Genomic DNA, 15858 nt, shown 5'->3' with positions numbered 1-15858 from the left:
AGGGACCACCAAGGAAGAAAATATAATCATATTCTAATTGCTGATAGAGAATGTTCTCCAGTGATCTGGCTGAACACTACGATTAGACACCCCGGAGGGGTGTGTGTGTGTGTGTGTGGGGGGGGGGGGGGGGGGTTTAACTGCAGCACACAGACACACACCAGCAGAAGAAATTACTTTTGGAATTTGGCATTCATATTTTCAGGCTGTAATTTTGTATTTCTTGTGTGTATTTAAATGTGTTCTCAATCAGATAGACCACAGCATGTCATGAACATATTTCACTTTTGTGAGACATGTTCCAAACTAATGTAAAAAGCATTTTGACTATTTGAAGGATCAATCTGCTGTTTTTGCATTGAACAAAAAATCACAAATGAATAATTAAATATATTTCTCCTCAATAAAAGGAGTGGTTTAAAAACACAACTTTAAAATGTGAGGAGGGTCAATATTTTGGATGTTTGTTCATGCTTAGTTATTGCTTGCACAATGGCAGGGGCTGTTATGTCATGAAAAATAAACGATACAATCATACTGTGCTTAACTTTTGTAGTATTTCCTCATCACTGCTCTGAATAATCTAAGCATTACAAGTTGGGAGCAAATTCATTGTGATTTATTTATAAGGATATTTTAATTCTGAGCAAGAGATGGCGTAGAGCAGATTCCTAATTGTAATTATTCCTGCCCTACTTTGTAACTAAAAATCAGCAGAGGGAACAAAATAGGAATAGAAAACAGCAATACTAAAACCCCAAAACAGGTGTGTTGTTTTAAAAAAAACATTCAAATATGATCACAGTTTCAATCACGTGACAAGTGCACGACAATAACTTTTTCAATACAAATCAACATTTGAGGAAAGCCAAACAAGTGTAATCACCATGACTAATCCAGTGACAACTGTTTTCTCTCGTTTGCGACAACACCACGGGGGAGCTGGGACGTTTTGGTAATGCGATATGGCATGCAGCCAAAGCTCTGTGTCTTGAGGCACAGATTTTGTATGCTTTGCGAAATGTACACACATTAGTGTCACTTTTAAGGATAACTCTTGCAGGCAAATCAAACTAATAAGAAGGTTTGGGCTATTGTTTTTCAAACCACGCCAACATCAAATACCCAGTCCAAACATGTTCATCTGCATGTTAATATAAGACTTGTATGTAGTGCCACAGCGTACTTCCAAACCGTGAATGGAATCTGTATCCGTATTGAGAGATGAGTTTCTTGCAATTTGATGCTAACCTGGAATAAACAAATGCAAGTTCAGATTAAGCTACTGACCACAGTTTCACTTCTATCTTGGAAACCCTTTAATGACTTTTGCCAATTATTTTCTGGATACTGTTATTGATGTATTTGGTTTTATGCACTTTTACTGTCGGCATTACAAAGTATTGTGTTCAGTCCTGTGTTTAATTAATTACAGTGGAATCACCAAAGTTGAACAAACTGTATTCCATGACACTGGTTCTCTTCCAAGGTGTTCTTATTTTAAAGTTGATTTTACAAAGTGTAAAACTTTTTAGAAGTTTTAAACTTTTTAAAAAAATCATGTACAGTGTATTGATTTGTTCTGTCTTCATCATACGGTGTATGTCCAAAAAAGGCCAGCACTGGTGTCACTCACAAAATACTACGTATTGTAAAAACTAAAAGGTTTTCCACATCAAAGTAACCCCCTTGGAGTTAGACACTCTTTCTCAGCCTTCTCTGTTACACATTTATGCATTCCTGATAAGATTATAACGGGATCCTCCGCAGCTCCGTAAATGTGGAGGATCCCGTAATAATCTTACCATCAAGATAGCAACGGTCAATCACTTGTACAAACACCAGATCCACGTGGGAACTGACTAATAACATGATTTGTGGAAAAAATTTCTGCCCAACAATGACGATATACAGTTTATATTGACTCGAGTAATAAATCCATTAAATGATAAATAGTATGTTAATAACTTACACATGATCAAAAATGACCAGTAAATGGCATCTAAATTCATAAAAAGGTAAGGCAGAGACAAAAGAAAATGACATATTTACTCATAGACTGTCACTGTTTTCACTTTTGAAATTAGTCTTACCAAATCAACTGGAGGGGTTTTCTGATAAATTTATGCTAATTTCTTTGGAATTTCCGATGACTACTATTTAAAAAGCTCAGCTTGATACGGTGCACTACACTACTGCAGACTGCAACCACAGTATCGAACAAATTGTGAATTCAATACTCTACCTTTCTGTCAGTGTCAATCAAAACAAATCATTATTTTGTTTGAAATGGTGGACTTTTTGATGCTGCTCATGTATCGGATCCTATTACAAAATTGAACAGATGTTTGCAGGTATACTTGATGTTGTGAATGAACATTGCTAGAATTCCTACGACTCATTAAAGCAGGGGAAAAAAAATGACTCATGCCGATGAGGTCTGCACCTCAATGATGAGTACCCCACTCCACTCGAAACTCAACTAGGCTTAGGATTGTGTGGTGATCAGTCTCCCGTAGACTGTCTTGTCTGAGAGATTACAAAGCAACAAGCTGTGGAGAGCCTCAGAGCGTCTAATTGAAAAGCAGAGAAATCGCAGCATCACAGCAGTCCCAAAAAGAGCTCCCTCCAGAATAACAGGTATTAGCCTTGTCCATATTACAACTTGTCTGCTGATATAAGCCTCGGCCATCGCAGAACGGAGTCAATGCATCGGGGTGTAACAGGGCAGACGGATAAAGATACTTCCGAAGAAGAAGTTTGGGGGGAAATAATTATGTTTCCGAGAGTTTATCGCAGCTGGGGGACAATTTTAAACAATGGATTCCTATGTTATAACAATGTATCTTTACTAGTAGTTGTGAGCTGAACTTATGTATGATCTTCATCCTGTCAAAGTATTGGTAAAAAATATTTTCCAGGTGTCTTAAGGTTGCTTCAGAACAAGGATGGATGTTCAATTCGATTACCGTCGTGGTGGGAAGTATAAATTTTGTCAACAGCGGCAACATGGAGGAATAAGAAGCAAGCAACCATGATGCAATAGAGTTGAAGAAACAGATATTTCATAGTAACTCATGATGTATTTTATAGATAGATATACAGTAATCGCTCATTTATCGCGGGTAATTGGTTCCAAAAACCACCCGCGATAAGTGAAATCCGCAAAGTACGGTCACCAACAAGAAGTACTGGGCAGGCTAACAAGTCAGCGGAAAGATGCGAATTCGCAATCGTGCTAACACGCGAAAACGGACTTCTAAAGGAATGTAAACGAACATTTGGAGCAATACTACATTGTCCTAAAGGTTAGACACGTTTTCTCAATTTAGAAGTTTTAGTTTGACTTGTAAATGTTTTTTTCAATTTGGAAAAAACATCTGCGATGTAGTGAAGCCGCGATAAACGAAACGCAAAGTAGCAAGCGATCACTGTATTTCACTAATTAGATAGATACTTTATTAGCTAATAACTAAATAAAACTCAACTTTATTTATAGAGCACTTTAAAACAACCACCACAATCTCCCCCCCACCATTGACCCCTTCCAGTTTGCGTACCAAGCCAAACGGTCCTCTGAGGATGCCAACTGCTCTGCCCTCCACTCGGCCCTCACCCACCTGGAGAGAAGGGACTCGTATGTGAGATTGCTGTATGTGGACTTCAGTTCTGCCTTCAACACCATTGTGCCACAACGCCTCATCAGCAAACTTGACACGCTGGGCCTCAGTACCTACCTCTGCAACTGGCTACTGGACTTCCTCTGTCAGAGGCCACAGGTGCGTACGTGTTGGCGACAAAATCTCCGCCAGCATCACGCTGAGCACGGGGGCCCCCCAAGGCTGCGTGCTTAGTCCGCTGCTCTTCACCCTCCTGACGCATGACTGCACTGCAACCTACAGCGACAACCGCATAGTGAAGTTTGCTGACGACACGACTCTGGTGGGTCTCATCACCAAGGGAGACGAGACTCAATACAGGCTGGAGGTTGACCTTCTGACCACGTGGTGCACGGACAACAACCTCCTGCTGAACGTCGACAAGACCAAGGAGATTGTTGTGGACTTCCGGAAGGGTCACACCCAACACCTGCCGCTGACCATCGACGGTGCTGTGGTGGAGAGAGTGAGCAGCGCCAAGTTCCTGGGGGTGTACATCAGTGAGGATCTCTCCCGGTCCACCAACACCGCATCACTGGCGAAGAAAGCCCAGCGCCGCCTGTACTTCCTGCGGAAACTCAGGCGAGCGAGGCCTCCTCCGGCCGTCATGACTACAATTACCGCGGCACCATTGAGAGCGTCCTCTCCAGCTGTATTGCTGTTTGGGGTGGCGGCTGCACTGACTACAACTTGAAGGCCCTGCAGCGCATAGTGAACACGGCTGGTAAGATTATTGGTGCTTCGCTCCCCTCCTTGAAGGACATTTACACCTCCCATCTCAACCCGCAAGGCGACCACGATTGTGAGTGATGTGAGTCACCCCGCTCACTCTTTGTTTGAGCTTCTGTCCTCTGGGAAGAGGTACAGGAGCCTGCGCTCCCGCACCACCAGACTCTCCAACAGCTTCATACTCTAGGCTGCTAGGATCCTGAACTCGCCCCCCCTGTCTGCGTAGCGTCCTGTACTTTGCGCTATGCTTACTGTCTGCTGTACGCACACTGGCTCAGTTTTGCTCCTCTTATTTATTGGGTTATTTGTTTATTATTTACTCATCACTCATTTTATTTATTTATTATTTATTATTTATTGTTTGTGCCTTCTTATTTGTCGTCTACTTGTATGTTTATCGTGTACTGTGTCTCGTCACCGTGGGATGGAGGAAACAGAATTTCGGTTTCTTTGTGTGTCTTGACATATGAACAATAAAGCTGACTTTGACTTTGACAAGGCGCTGTATATGGAGCAAAAATTAGTCATGTATGTACAGAGTGATTTTTTTCACCACCGCTGACTTTTGGTGTAATGACATGAAAATGAAAGCTATCATGCTGCATCTATTTGAACAATTACTCTGCCTGGATAATTTTAAGACAAAACCCCTTGAGGTGAGTATTTGCTGCCATTCCTCAAACAGAACAGATGCAATCCGAAAGAAGGATTGTCCAAATGTAAAGGATGGAAAAAGACTTAAGATGGGATTAGTTGTGACAAAAGAGATGGAGGCACACAAAGATGAACAAGAGGGTGATATAAAAGGCTTCGGGGATGTCCTTTCATTTATGGGGGCGGCCAGCAGATTTTTTTTTTGCTGCTTGTTCTTATGCTATCATTACAACACAGTGGTGAGGCTACACAAACTTTACACAATAGATTAACTCTTATCCTGGCAGACAGCAAGGTCTCATGTTGTAACTTACTGTAATATAAGTCACTGAGAATTTTACTGAGCACTAAAGAAAGAATTTACTCTTCTGCAAGAAGGTAATGCTTTTCTCGTGTCCCGTCAAAAGATTTTATACTCTTTTGATTTCATTTTTTAGAAATTCTCATCATAATGTAAAATTTTGGTTTTAGGCCACGCGTTGATAAGATAACAACAACAAAAAAGATTGCAACTTCAAAGAATCAATGTTTGTCTGTGACAAATTTGTGATTGAGGGTTACCAGAGATGGGACCAAGTCACACATGTGCAAGTCTCAAGTGAGTCTCAAGTCTTAACCTTCAAGTCTCAAGTAAGCCCCAAGTCATTTTTTTCTTGGGCAAGTCAAGTCAAGTCCTTAAATAGGTCCAGTCAAGTCCAAGTCAAGTCCTTAAATAGGTCAAGTCCAAGTCAAGTCACCTTATTATTGCAATTTTACCCGCAGAATCTGATCTTAGTAACCTGAAAAGACAAGATATAAGTAACTTTAAGTAACCATCATTGTCCAATGTGTCTAATCTGTTTTAAAAATATGACAATAATTTGGATTTGCACTGCAATTACTGATTTTGATTTTGATATTTTTGTCAAGTCAAGTCACAAGTCATCAAAACAGCGACTCGAGTCGACTCGAGTCCAAGTCACAGTGACTCGAGTCCCCATCTCTGAGTGTTACTATAACGCTATGTTAACTAAGTTTTGTTAGATATTGTTGCTCATCCCATATCTATTCTGAATTTTCTCTGTTGTTGGAGGTCCCTTCTTTCTGGTTCTGTTTGTTATCTTTATGTCGGATTATTTGCAAATGAGGGATGGGCAATTTTCCACGATTGACTGGCAACGAGTTTAGGGTGTCCCCCCCTACAGCCCAATGACAGCTGACACTGTCATTGTTAATAACTAATCCTATGGGGTCAAGCGGTACACATAATGGATGAGCTTTTTTTTCTTCTTTTTTTTGGGGGAGTTGCATATTCTATAATTGTCTATTGGTTGTTTTTCCTCGGAAGCGGTGTTATGCACCATACTGTCAGATCATACTGACAGCTTTAACGACAAAAAAGTGATTATTAAGAAAACTGCAAATACCCTTTTAAAAATCTATGTTGTATGTTTAATTTTAAGGACAGCCCGATTGTTACATGCAGAATATGTCTATATGTGAATATGAAAGTGGCCATGGTGTCAGGACAAGGCCTTCAGTGCTTTGGAGTGTCTTTCATTCCTGTGGGTCATTGATGTCATTCAAACGAGGCAAAACTGTCTACTTGCTTGCCTCGATGTCCTCGGAGGCTGTTTGAAGTGGATAATGAGTGATGTGGAATTTTTTGTACTGCAGAAGAAAAAATCAAATATCATAGGGTGCTAACATGAGTGGAAAGAAATTAGAGTAGCTATTAAAGTGTCTCTTATAGGGTCATTTTAATGGAGTGTGCCGTTAAATGATCCCTACTGCCTAATGTTACAAATGGTCCAACCCTCAAAGTATTGTCTATCCAAAGTTGAGTATTTCAAATTGACAGTCAGTGTTTGTGCTGTGATTTCATTAAAATAACCCATGGCCCTGTGTAAAATATACATAGAACATATTTTGCCTGCCCTTACTTTTTTTATGACCACTGGGATGAATTGATATTTCAGAACGTGTAGAGAGATAACAGCAAAAACCAGCGTGTCTTGAGATTTTATTCAAGATTTAACGAGTTAAAGAATTAATTCTGAATTTATGTCATTTCCAGCAATCAGAAATGTCATTGTCTGTACATAAAGAAATGTATCCAATCACGTACAGTATTAAAAAAAATGTGAGAGCTGGTAGCAAATACGAATAACTATCTTATTAAACAAACTACATTCTGCTAAATCATCATGCATGACTAGAATTTGGATCAGCTAAAAGTGAGCCTCACACTGTAGGGCACGAAGCCCAATTCTGACTTTTTAAATAATTAGGGGAGATGAGGCGACCCTCATGAATCTCATTCAATGGAGACATCTCCTGAACATGCTTAGCTGGTGGAAGTCATCGTATCTAATGCCTAAAAAATTCTGCCAGTGTTTACACTTTTAAATTAACACTTCATAGACGTTCATAGAAAATAACACCGTCCCACCACTGATGAGATATTTTTCGAACATGTCCGCAGCCACCATGTTGATGACCTCTGAAACAGATGAGATACAAAATTCAATCTCTAGCTAATTATTAACCTTTAACTTCCTTATTTATAGATTAAGACTCACATGACATAATTACTGCTGAATTTAGGTTGAGGTTAGTTTTGACACACTGAAAAGAACTTTATGGAGCTCTGCATTGCCAAGCCTGGGATGTGTCAAATGTTTTGTTATTTGTTGGAATAAAAAAAAAAAAATTGAGTATGAGTTATGACAGGGGAAAGATAATTAATATCAGCCATCTAATATGAAGATGAGCTAAAAAGAGAGCAGGATTTAAGAATATGACAAACATCCAAATATGGAATGCATGACATTTAAGTTGTCGTTTGAATTTTTGCTAAAAAGAAGGTGGCCTATTTCTCAGAGTAGTGGACCTTTCCTCCCTTTCATGTGCTTCCCCTTCCACCATCTTCGCACAATCATAACAAACAACTGCATCATTGCAGGAGGAATCCTCTTGCGTTCATAAATTCCCAGATATAATTTCTGATTGGATGAGGCAAAGAAAATCCATATTTTAAGCCCTACAATAATTAACATAAATCACAACTGCAATTAAGAGCCTTTTTATCTTAATTACTGAGCTAATGAGACAAGTCCCGCAGGAACAAGCAGATCTCTTTGAGGACACGCAGTGAGGAGCAACACAATGGTTTTTTTTCAGAGTCAAGTCAGTAATCATGCATGTAGTGGAATATGAGAGCCACGAGAGATGTAATAGATATGTTTTTTTTTTACACGTACACGAGCACTCTTGTACACTTCGTATTATTTTGACAACAAAGTGGAGACAGTGACACATCGTCATCCACTCTACCCTTGACCTTCTGCCCTTTATATGCTGCCGCTGCATCACCCTTCCACTTTCATTATCTTTCAAACTTATAATGATTTTATCAAGCCCCATAGGAGCTTAGTGCAGGGCAATAACTTATTTTTAACTGAGTGGGAATACGTTGCAGCACGTAATTAATGTCTTTTTAATGCTCTTCTCCTCTGGAGCTTGACTCGTCCCTTCAACTTTGAAACAAATATTAACAACAAGATATCTTGCTGTTTACACAGAATCACACCGAGGATGGGGATGCGCTCAACTTCGGTTTACAATACGTTGTAAAAGAAAAAAAAAAAAGGTTGCGCACTCAACAGGAGAAGTCGCATGCATGCAAAAATGAAAGAACACGCAAGGGCCTTGCTCTCACGTGTCACCACTCCAAAAATAATGCATGACTACACATACGCTCAAGTTCCACACATGGAGTCAAATTCCTTCATCCCACTGTCGGGTCAAGTGATGATCCAGCAGATGGTCTGACAATGACTATCTCTATCACCCCAAATTTTCTGTGGTTTGCCAGGCTTATCAAGCAATGCCAGCCTCTTTCTAGCCAGCTGGCAAAACTGGTACCACTGACGTCCTTGCATCTTGGCCATGCTGAGGTTTGTCTGGGCAAGCACTTCACCCGTGTTTGTAAAACCCCTTTGGTGTTTGTTTCCACCACACAGACAATTGCTTCTTTGTCTTACAGGATTAAATAAAAAATGAACCGTGGCGGGAATAGTACAGCAAGTTTAAGATGTGGACCACAAAGCAGCTGAAGTTTTAGTTTCTATTTGGCATATCTCATTGTGGTCAATAAGGTAACACACCATATCAAGGTATGCAGGTGAAGCTAAAGCTTAACCCAATTACGCAAATGCAGTAATAGTTATGGTTAGACCATGCTTGAGAAAAGATAAAAACATCCAAACACAGTTTGATTTCATGCTCCCAACAGTCGTTAACATTTGCGTTCATTTATTTTGGCTCAAGTTACTAAAGGGATTTAGAGTCATTTTCTTATTTTTATGTTATTTTAAAGAAAGCTAGAAAAAAAAGATGTTGGGCCACTCCACTAGTGAGAATCCCTGCCTTGGATCAACACCAAAACCTAATATGGGCCTCCTTGTCCCAAGGTTGATCTGTCGATCAATTTTCATGGAAATCCGTTTACAACTTCGTGAGATATCCTCCTGGCAGATAGACAGAGTAACTGGCAAGCAAAAAACATCACATCCTTGGCAGAGGAATATTCACTTCAGGAATATGTAAACAGGATCGCTGCTAGAGTCTTATCAGCACCATGCAAACAGCAGCTTCAAATTCTGTCACATTTACAACCATAAGATTTCATAATGATGGATTTTAACACTGACACTTCGGATTTACCCTAACTTTTCATGCCATATATCAAATAATATAATTGAAGCAGCTTAAGTTGACAGAAACAGACCAATGTAATCACAGTGTTTGTTTTGAAAAAAAAAAAGAAAAGAAAAAGAAAACAGTTATGCCAGTTTGGTTGTCCACTGCCAGGTTGAATAACAAACACTCGATGACGCCTGACTTCCTCCCACCATTTTGATTAATCAACACTTGGAGGCAAGCTTATTCTGTCATTCTGAGATGCTGCTCCCCACTGTTATTGAATGTGTTTGATGAGACTAGTCCTTTTTTTCCGTGGGATTATGATAAGAGGTGATCGATTCCACTCTCTGTGCTTTGGATGTCAAATTGATTGTGTGACTCAAGCTCAGACCTGAGATGATGGTGTAGCCGATCCCCCTGGGTCGTCCCAAATCTTGATCGATGGCAGTTATCTTGCGCACTTCGTAACCCTGCAGAGACACATACATACACTTATTCTCAAAACATACCTTCGTCTCATTAGCATTATTTCTTATATACTGTACACACTTGAGGAGCACTCAATTGATACCAATAATGTTATGAAACATTTCCGTATCATAAATAAGCAACAACAGCCGTTTTATCTTTTAGGCCATTTTTAAATCCATATGAAAACACACTTGTTGCCTCTCAAGTGCATCTTAGCTAATGAGAACACCGAAAAGGTGTTATCTACTGACATGGTGCCACATTCTGATGCATTCAGTCCTAGATAAAATCAGTTGTATGGAACCCAACAGAAATGAATTTTGAAAAGCACTTAGATAAAACTCTCTTAATACGATTGGATTATTTTGAGGGCGGCACAGTAGAGCACTGGTTAGCCTCACAGTTCAGAGGTTGCGGGTTCAATTCCATCTCAGGCACTCCCTGTGTGGAGTTTGTCTGTTCTCCCCGTGTGAGTTTTCCCCGGGAACTCCGATTTCCTCCCACATCCCAATAACATGCTTGGAAGGACGATTGAGCCCTCTAAATTGCCCGTAGGTGTGAATGGGAATGTTTTTTTTGTCTCTGTGTGTCCTGGCAACCAGTTCAGGGTGTCCCCTGCCTACCCCTGGGATAAGCTCAAACACGCCCTCATGGGGCCAATCGGTACAGATAATGGATGAATGGATCATTTTGAGAAAAAAAGTAATTTTCCACAGTCCTGCTAATTTTGCATGCACTGATTCTATTTTGTTGATTGGCTCATATCATGACATTGTGGCACAGATTGAAATTACACAGGTTTGTCATGAACACATACTTGACCTATTGTTGAATATAGTTGGAATAAATGTGTGCGCATTTCAAAGGATTGAAGTTACAAAGTTTATTCTTACACACGCTAAAGACACTTTTTTTCAAAAGGTTTTAAAAAATAATTTTTCATAAACTAAGTTTTTTGGAGCCCATGTTTCTGATTTGTGTGTTTCGAGCACACAGGTGTGTTTTTTTCCCCCATACAAATCGAAGTTGGCATTCCTTTATTTGAGTAATCGGGCACAAGCTGTGCTGTAAAAGAAATAGGCTACTCTAGTTCTTTCCGACGCTGTTCATACATGCCTGCAAACAATATTTTTCTAAAATGTGGTGTGAAGATGAATAATTTATCTTACCTGCATACCATTTATTTAAAGGAAAAGTCAAGTTAACCATTTTCTTTACAAGGATATGTTCTATGCCTCCCACTAGTCTAAACATGCCATTCTGATTAATATTGAATTGGTGAAATATAAATTAAGAAGCAAAATCCAGCCATTAATCTTCATCTCAGGGGGCAGACATTTTGCAAAGTGCAGTCGATGGAAAATGACGTCACTGCGTTTAAAGGCTCAGGATTAACCTACTGGCAAATCATTGCAGACCTTTTTATTAGAGAGTGAATTATTTGTCATTCATTGGGATATATCTGTTGATTTTTTCTCATTTCATTGATGAAAACATAATATGACAGTTGTGGTGGTGGGAAAAAAAAAACAATGAGGAGGAAAAAGCTTTTCTAAAGTCTTTGATCCACTGAGCCTTCTCAGCCTCTGTGCTTCAATCAGACATGGTGGTGGTACTTAAATATCTTCGTGCTACGGTGTGAGATGGAGCGGCCCTCCCCACTCCACAATTGCAGTCCCTGTCCCATCCTCTCACTCACCACACATAAACTCGCTCTCTCCCATTGATCCTGCAAATTGTGTCTGAGGTGTGTTTATGCTCCATTTCTGCCAAAGCTGCTCCTGTCATTGACCAATTATAGCAGAATCAATTACAAGCCTTTTACAGACACTGATTCACAAGTGATTAAAGGCTGAGAGGAAAACAACACCTACTGTACACCCTCACTTCCAGATACATTTTTGGAGCGGAAGGGCAATAACAGAATTTAAAATTGGGTTTGTTTTCAGGATGTTCCATCCTGGGATAAACTACAAACTTGGGTAAATATTCAAAATACCTCTAAATGTCATTTAAGTGTTTTAAAGCTGCATCTTTAATCATATCTTAAGTGTATCTAGAGTATCTTAAGCATTTATTAGAGAAAAAAACAGATATCAGTTACATGGGTGACGACATCTGGTTAGATTATGTAAACATACTCAAAGCTTCCCAGTAAGTGTTAACCCGTCTGAAATGAAAAATGACAGACCTCATATGTCTGAAAGTACTTGTTTCAGATGGGACCTCATTACTGTGGCCCAGCGCTATTCATTACTGCACACACTCAGAACTAAGTCACCTGTACTAAATGTCAGCACACCAATCTTGGTGAGTTCATTCCTTTCTGAAAATCAAATTATACATCCCGTATTTTCCGGACTATAAGGCGCACCTTCAATGAATGGCCCATTTTAAAACGTTGTCCTTATATAAGGCGCACCGGACTATAAGGTGCACCATTAATGCATCATGTCAGATTTTTAATCCAAATCAAATCATTCTCCATTTTATCTTTTTTATTTCAACTTCAGACGCAACACATCCCTTTATAATCACAAAATAATGATCCATAGTCTTTTTGATTCATAATTCATAGTCTTCAGCGGGCCACTTATGATTGATTTCATGACACAATGCTTCGGGCCAGTTTACATTTAGGAATTTGGTCCATATAACTATAAGGCGCACCGGACTATAAGGCGCACTGTCGGCTTTTGAGAAAATTTGAGGTTTTTAGGTGCGCTTTATAGTCCGGGAAATATGGTAGCTGGATTCGTTTTTAAATCAATTGAGTTTCATATTGTAAGCTACGCATTTTGTTGGACAATTGTCTTGGCAAAAGTTTGCTGTAATACTAAATGACTGTAACATGACAGTATCAATTTTATTGTCTGATCCTGTTTTTATATATCTTTTGTAATTTACGTGTCCTCTGTGAACTATGTGAAAAATAAGATATGCTGCTCTGAGTGGATTGTCTAGTGTTGTTGGGGCTTATTGGAACCATGTTCCCACAAAGCAGCCGACCAAGAAAAAATACTTTGAAGTGAGGCCGAAATCATACCGGCAATATTATCAAGCTGTCCACATAAGTGGACTCTGTTCACTCATGTGACACAGATACAATTTGCATTCCTGCAAACACACAGACACCCGCACACTCACTGGACCATCTCCTTCATCCTTTCATTGCAGCTCTCCCGTGCATTAGCCCTCCAAAGCTCCTTCCTTTTTTCTCCACACTGATTTGACAGCCAAAGTGTGTTTGGCCTAAAAGGGGTTTAAACGTCACTCCACGCAGCATGGATTCACTTCTAACATATAATAACCCTGCCCTGTGGTATTTTTTTTTCCAACCCTCCGGTTTCAAAGTATTCCACAGATGACAGGTGGTGGAAGAGCAAAGAAGCAGGCACTAAGAAACAAACCGAGTGGCTGGGAGGGTGCAGAAGATGTATGCACACAAACCTCTGAGAAATGGCTGTCGATAGGAATCCCAAGTGCCTTCACCTGTCTGTGTTCTGGCCTTGAGAAGAGTTGACACTTGGTCCGTCACGTTCCGCCCTCGACTTAGCGCTGGCAAACATTGCTTGGAATGACATGCCTGATGGACTACCTCAGGAGGGCATTAAAACATGTTACAGTAGTGAGCTGGTATTATCCTATATGTACTGTATCTATTGCGAGGGCAAAGGAGCTCAGTAATATCCTCACTACGATAATAGGATTACATGCTGCCTTCGATTGTCGGAGCCAATGTCGACAATCCCTCTAAATAGTGTTACCAAGGGTCTATCTTTTTAGGTTTAATTTGAATATTTTGTGCCTCATTATTCCATATCGAATAGCGTCAAAAGGAATACTAATGTGTATTGGGAGCCATTCTCATGTTCATTTGAAAGAGCCTGCACATGATTGTCAGTAACTAACTGTCTGAGACCGATTCTCAATTAGTCACTGACTGTAAAAGAAAAAGGAAAAAATGCTCTACACGGATGAAAAGTTGCTCGAAACGTTGGGTTTACATGCAAAAATAAATAAACAAAAAAAACAGAAATCAACTGTCTTAAACTTTAAAATCCAATCATTTGGAAACTTTTTTTTTTAAAAGAAAGCATGAACCTATCAAACATCACTCAATCTGTAGCACTTAAAATTTCCGCACTCCTTTCACCGGTTTCCAACTATCAATTTAACCAATTGGCTTCATCTTTCAAGCCCCTCCAGATTCCCCTCATCCCTTCATTCCTCCCCCTCCACTTGTGACCTTCGCGGTGACAGTTGATGAATCAGGGAGGTGGGGAGACACCGGGCGTCGACTCCGTCACGCCCCGTTAATATGCATGCAAATGTAGCACTTGACATTTCTACTACAGTGCATGCAGGCAGGGGACGAGGGACACGTGAATGGGAATGTAAGGTTGGGTAAGGTAGGGAAGAAACGTCGGGAGAGTTCAAGCTAATGCTGCCAAAAACAGAGGGAGAGGTGAGAGCAAAAAGATTAGGAAGGGAAGTATTATGCCCATGTGTGTATTTCAATCTCGACTAGTGCAAACATCAATAGCTGGACCATTAGCCACCTGGGAACCCAGTTTAGATGCCTGAGCCAGAGGAGAAAACACACATGGCATGCCGTGAAATAGACAGCCAGTACATTAGATGTCCATTAAAACCATGTGATAAAGACAAAGGTGAGGTCAGGGTGAGACCCCACTGCTTGAAACTTCAGTGTTGCTTTCAGTCCCTTTATAATGAACATAGCTGCATGCACAACATGGTGAGATAAAATAGGCCCCTGTGACCTTTGTTGGAGGCTCCACATCGCCAAAGCACACTGTAAATCTCACTCGGTAATTACAGTGTACAGCATTCACATTGCAGTATGGTGGGATGTGAGTTTAGTTATGTGAGGAAAAATAAGGGATGGTCTGAAAAAAGCTTTTTAAGCCACATTTCACATGCACTTACACCCAAAGACTTGCAAAAGTAGTTTTGTTTTACTGACCAGTGGAACATCTTCTTCAATGTTGGTACTGTAGGGAAGATTGGTGAAAATAGGGTCCATGTCCTGAACGTCAGTAATGGTGATAGCCAGGTTAGCGAGCCGAGACAGGGGTCTCGTTTTATCTTGATCCTTGGTGAAACCAAAGAAACATTTATGTCGTACAACATTACAATAATTCCATTAATGGAGGTGGGAATCGTTTTGTGTGGGCTGACCGTAGCGTTGACAGTGAGCTGGTAGGCTGAGGTAACCTCAAAATCCAAAGGTTTGATGACAGTAACAGTGCCTCTGGCTCCATCAATGCTGAAGAAGGGAGAAGGTGGCTGGAAGGAGAAGAGCACACTGCCTCCGGTGCCCTGGTCTGGGTCCGTAGCGTTCACCATAAAAACTAGTTTGCCCACTTGTGTATTCTGAAAGCCAAATTCAAGCAGACAGCCAAACAGTGACATTAACTGATAAAATTGGGAGGTGAAGAACAGGCCAACAGCAAGGACATGGTCACAAAAAGATCTGTTTATTGGTTTCAAAAGTCAATTGATATCATTTATAAATAATAACTGGTAACAATAATATCTATGAAATCACATAAAAGGCAAATGCACCGATACTATAGTTTTACGTTATTGTGCAGTTATTAGTCATTATATTATATTATATGTTATATGTTATATG

General features: G+C 40.1%; 2 protein-coding genes across 2 annotated transcripts in view; one reads left to right on the top strand and one right to left on the bottom strand.

The window, feature by feature from the left end:
• Positions 1 to 15858, top strand: part of vsir (V-set immunoregulatory receptor) — a 292760-nt gene that overhangs the window by 50047 nt on the left and 226855 nt on the right. The gene's annotated exons all lie outside the window — the stretch shown is intronic.
• cdh23 (cadherin-related 23) overlaps positions 1 to 15858 on the bottom strand; it is a 113803-nt gene that overhangs the window by 65270 nt on the left and 32675 nt on the right. The window contains exons 6-8 of the mRNA XM_061284542.1: positions 15402 to 15596; positions 15187 to 15315; positions 10120 to 10198 (exon numbers count right to left, since the gene is read on the bottom strand). Coding sequence (XP_061140526.1) covers positions 10120 to 10198; positions 15187 to 15315; positions 15402 to 15596 — 403 coding nt within the window. The remainder of the gene's footprint in view (positions 1 to 10119; positions 10199 to 15186; positions 15316 to 15401; positions 15597 to 15858) is intronic.

This window comes from Syngnathus typhle, linkage group LG8 (genome assembly GCF_033458585.1).
Source record: "Syngnathus typhle isolate RoL2023-S1 ecotype Sweden linkage group LG8, RoL_Styp_1.0, whole genome shotgun sequence".
In the NCBI taxonomy this organism is placed as follows: Eukaryota; Metazoa; Chordata; class Actinopteri; order Syngnathiformes; family Syngnathidae; genus Syngnathus; species Syngnathus typhle.
This window is presented reverse-complemented; position numbering and strand designations above follow the sequence as displayed.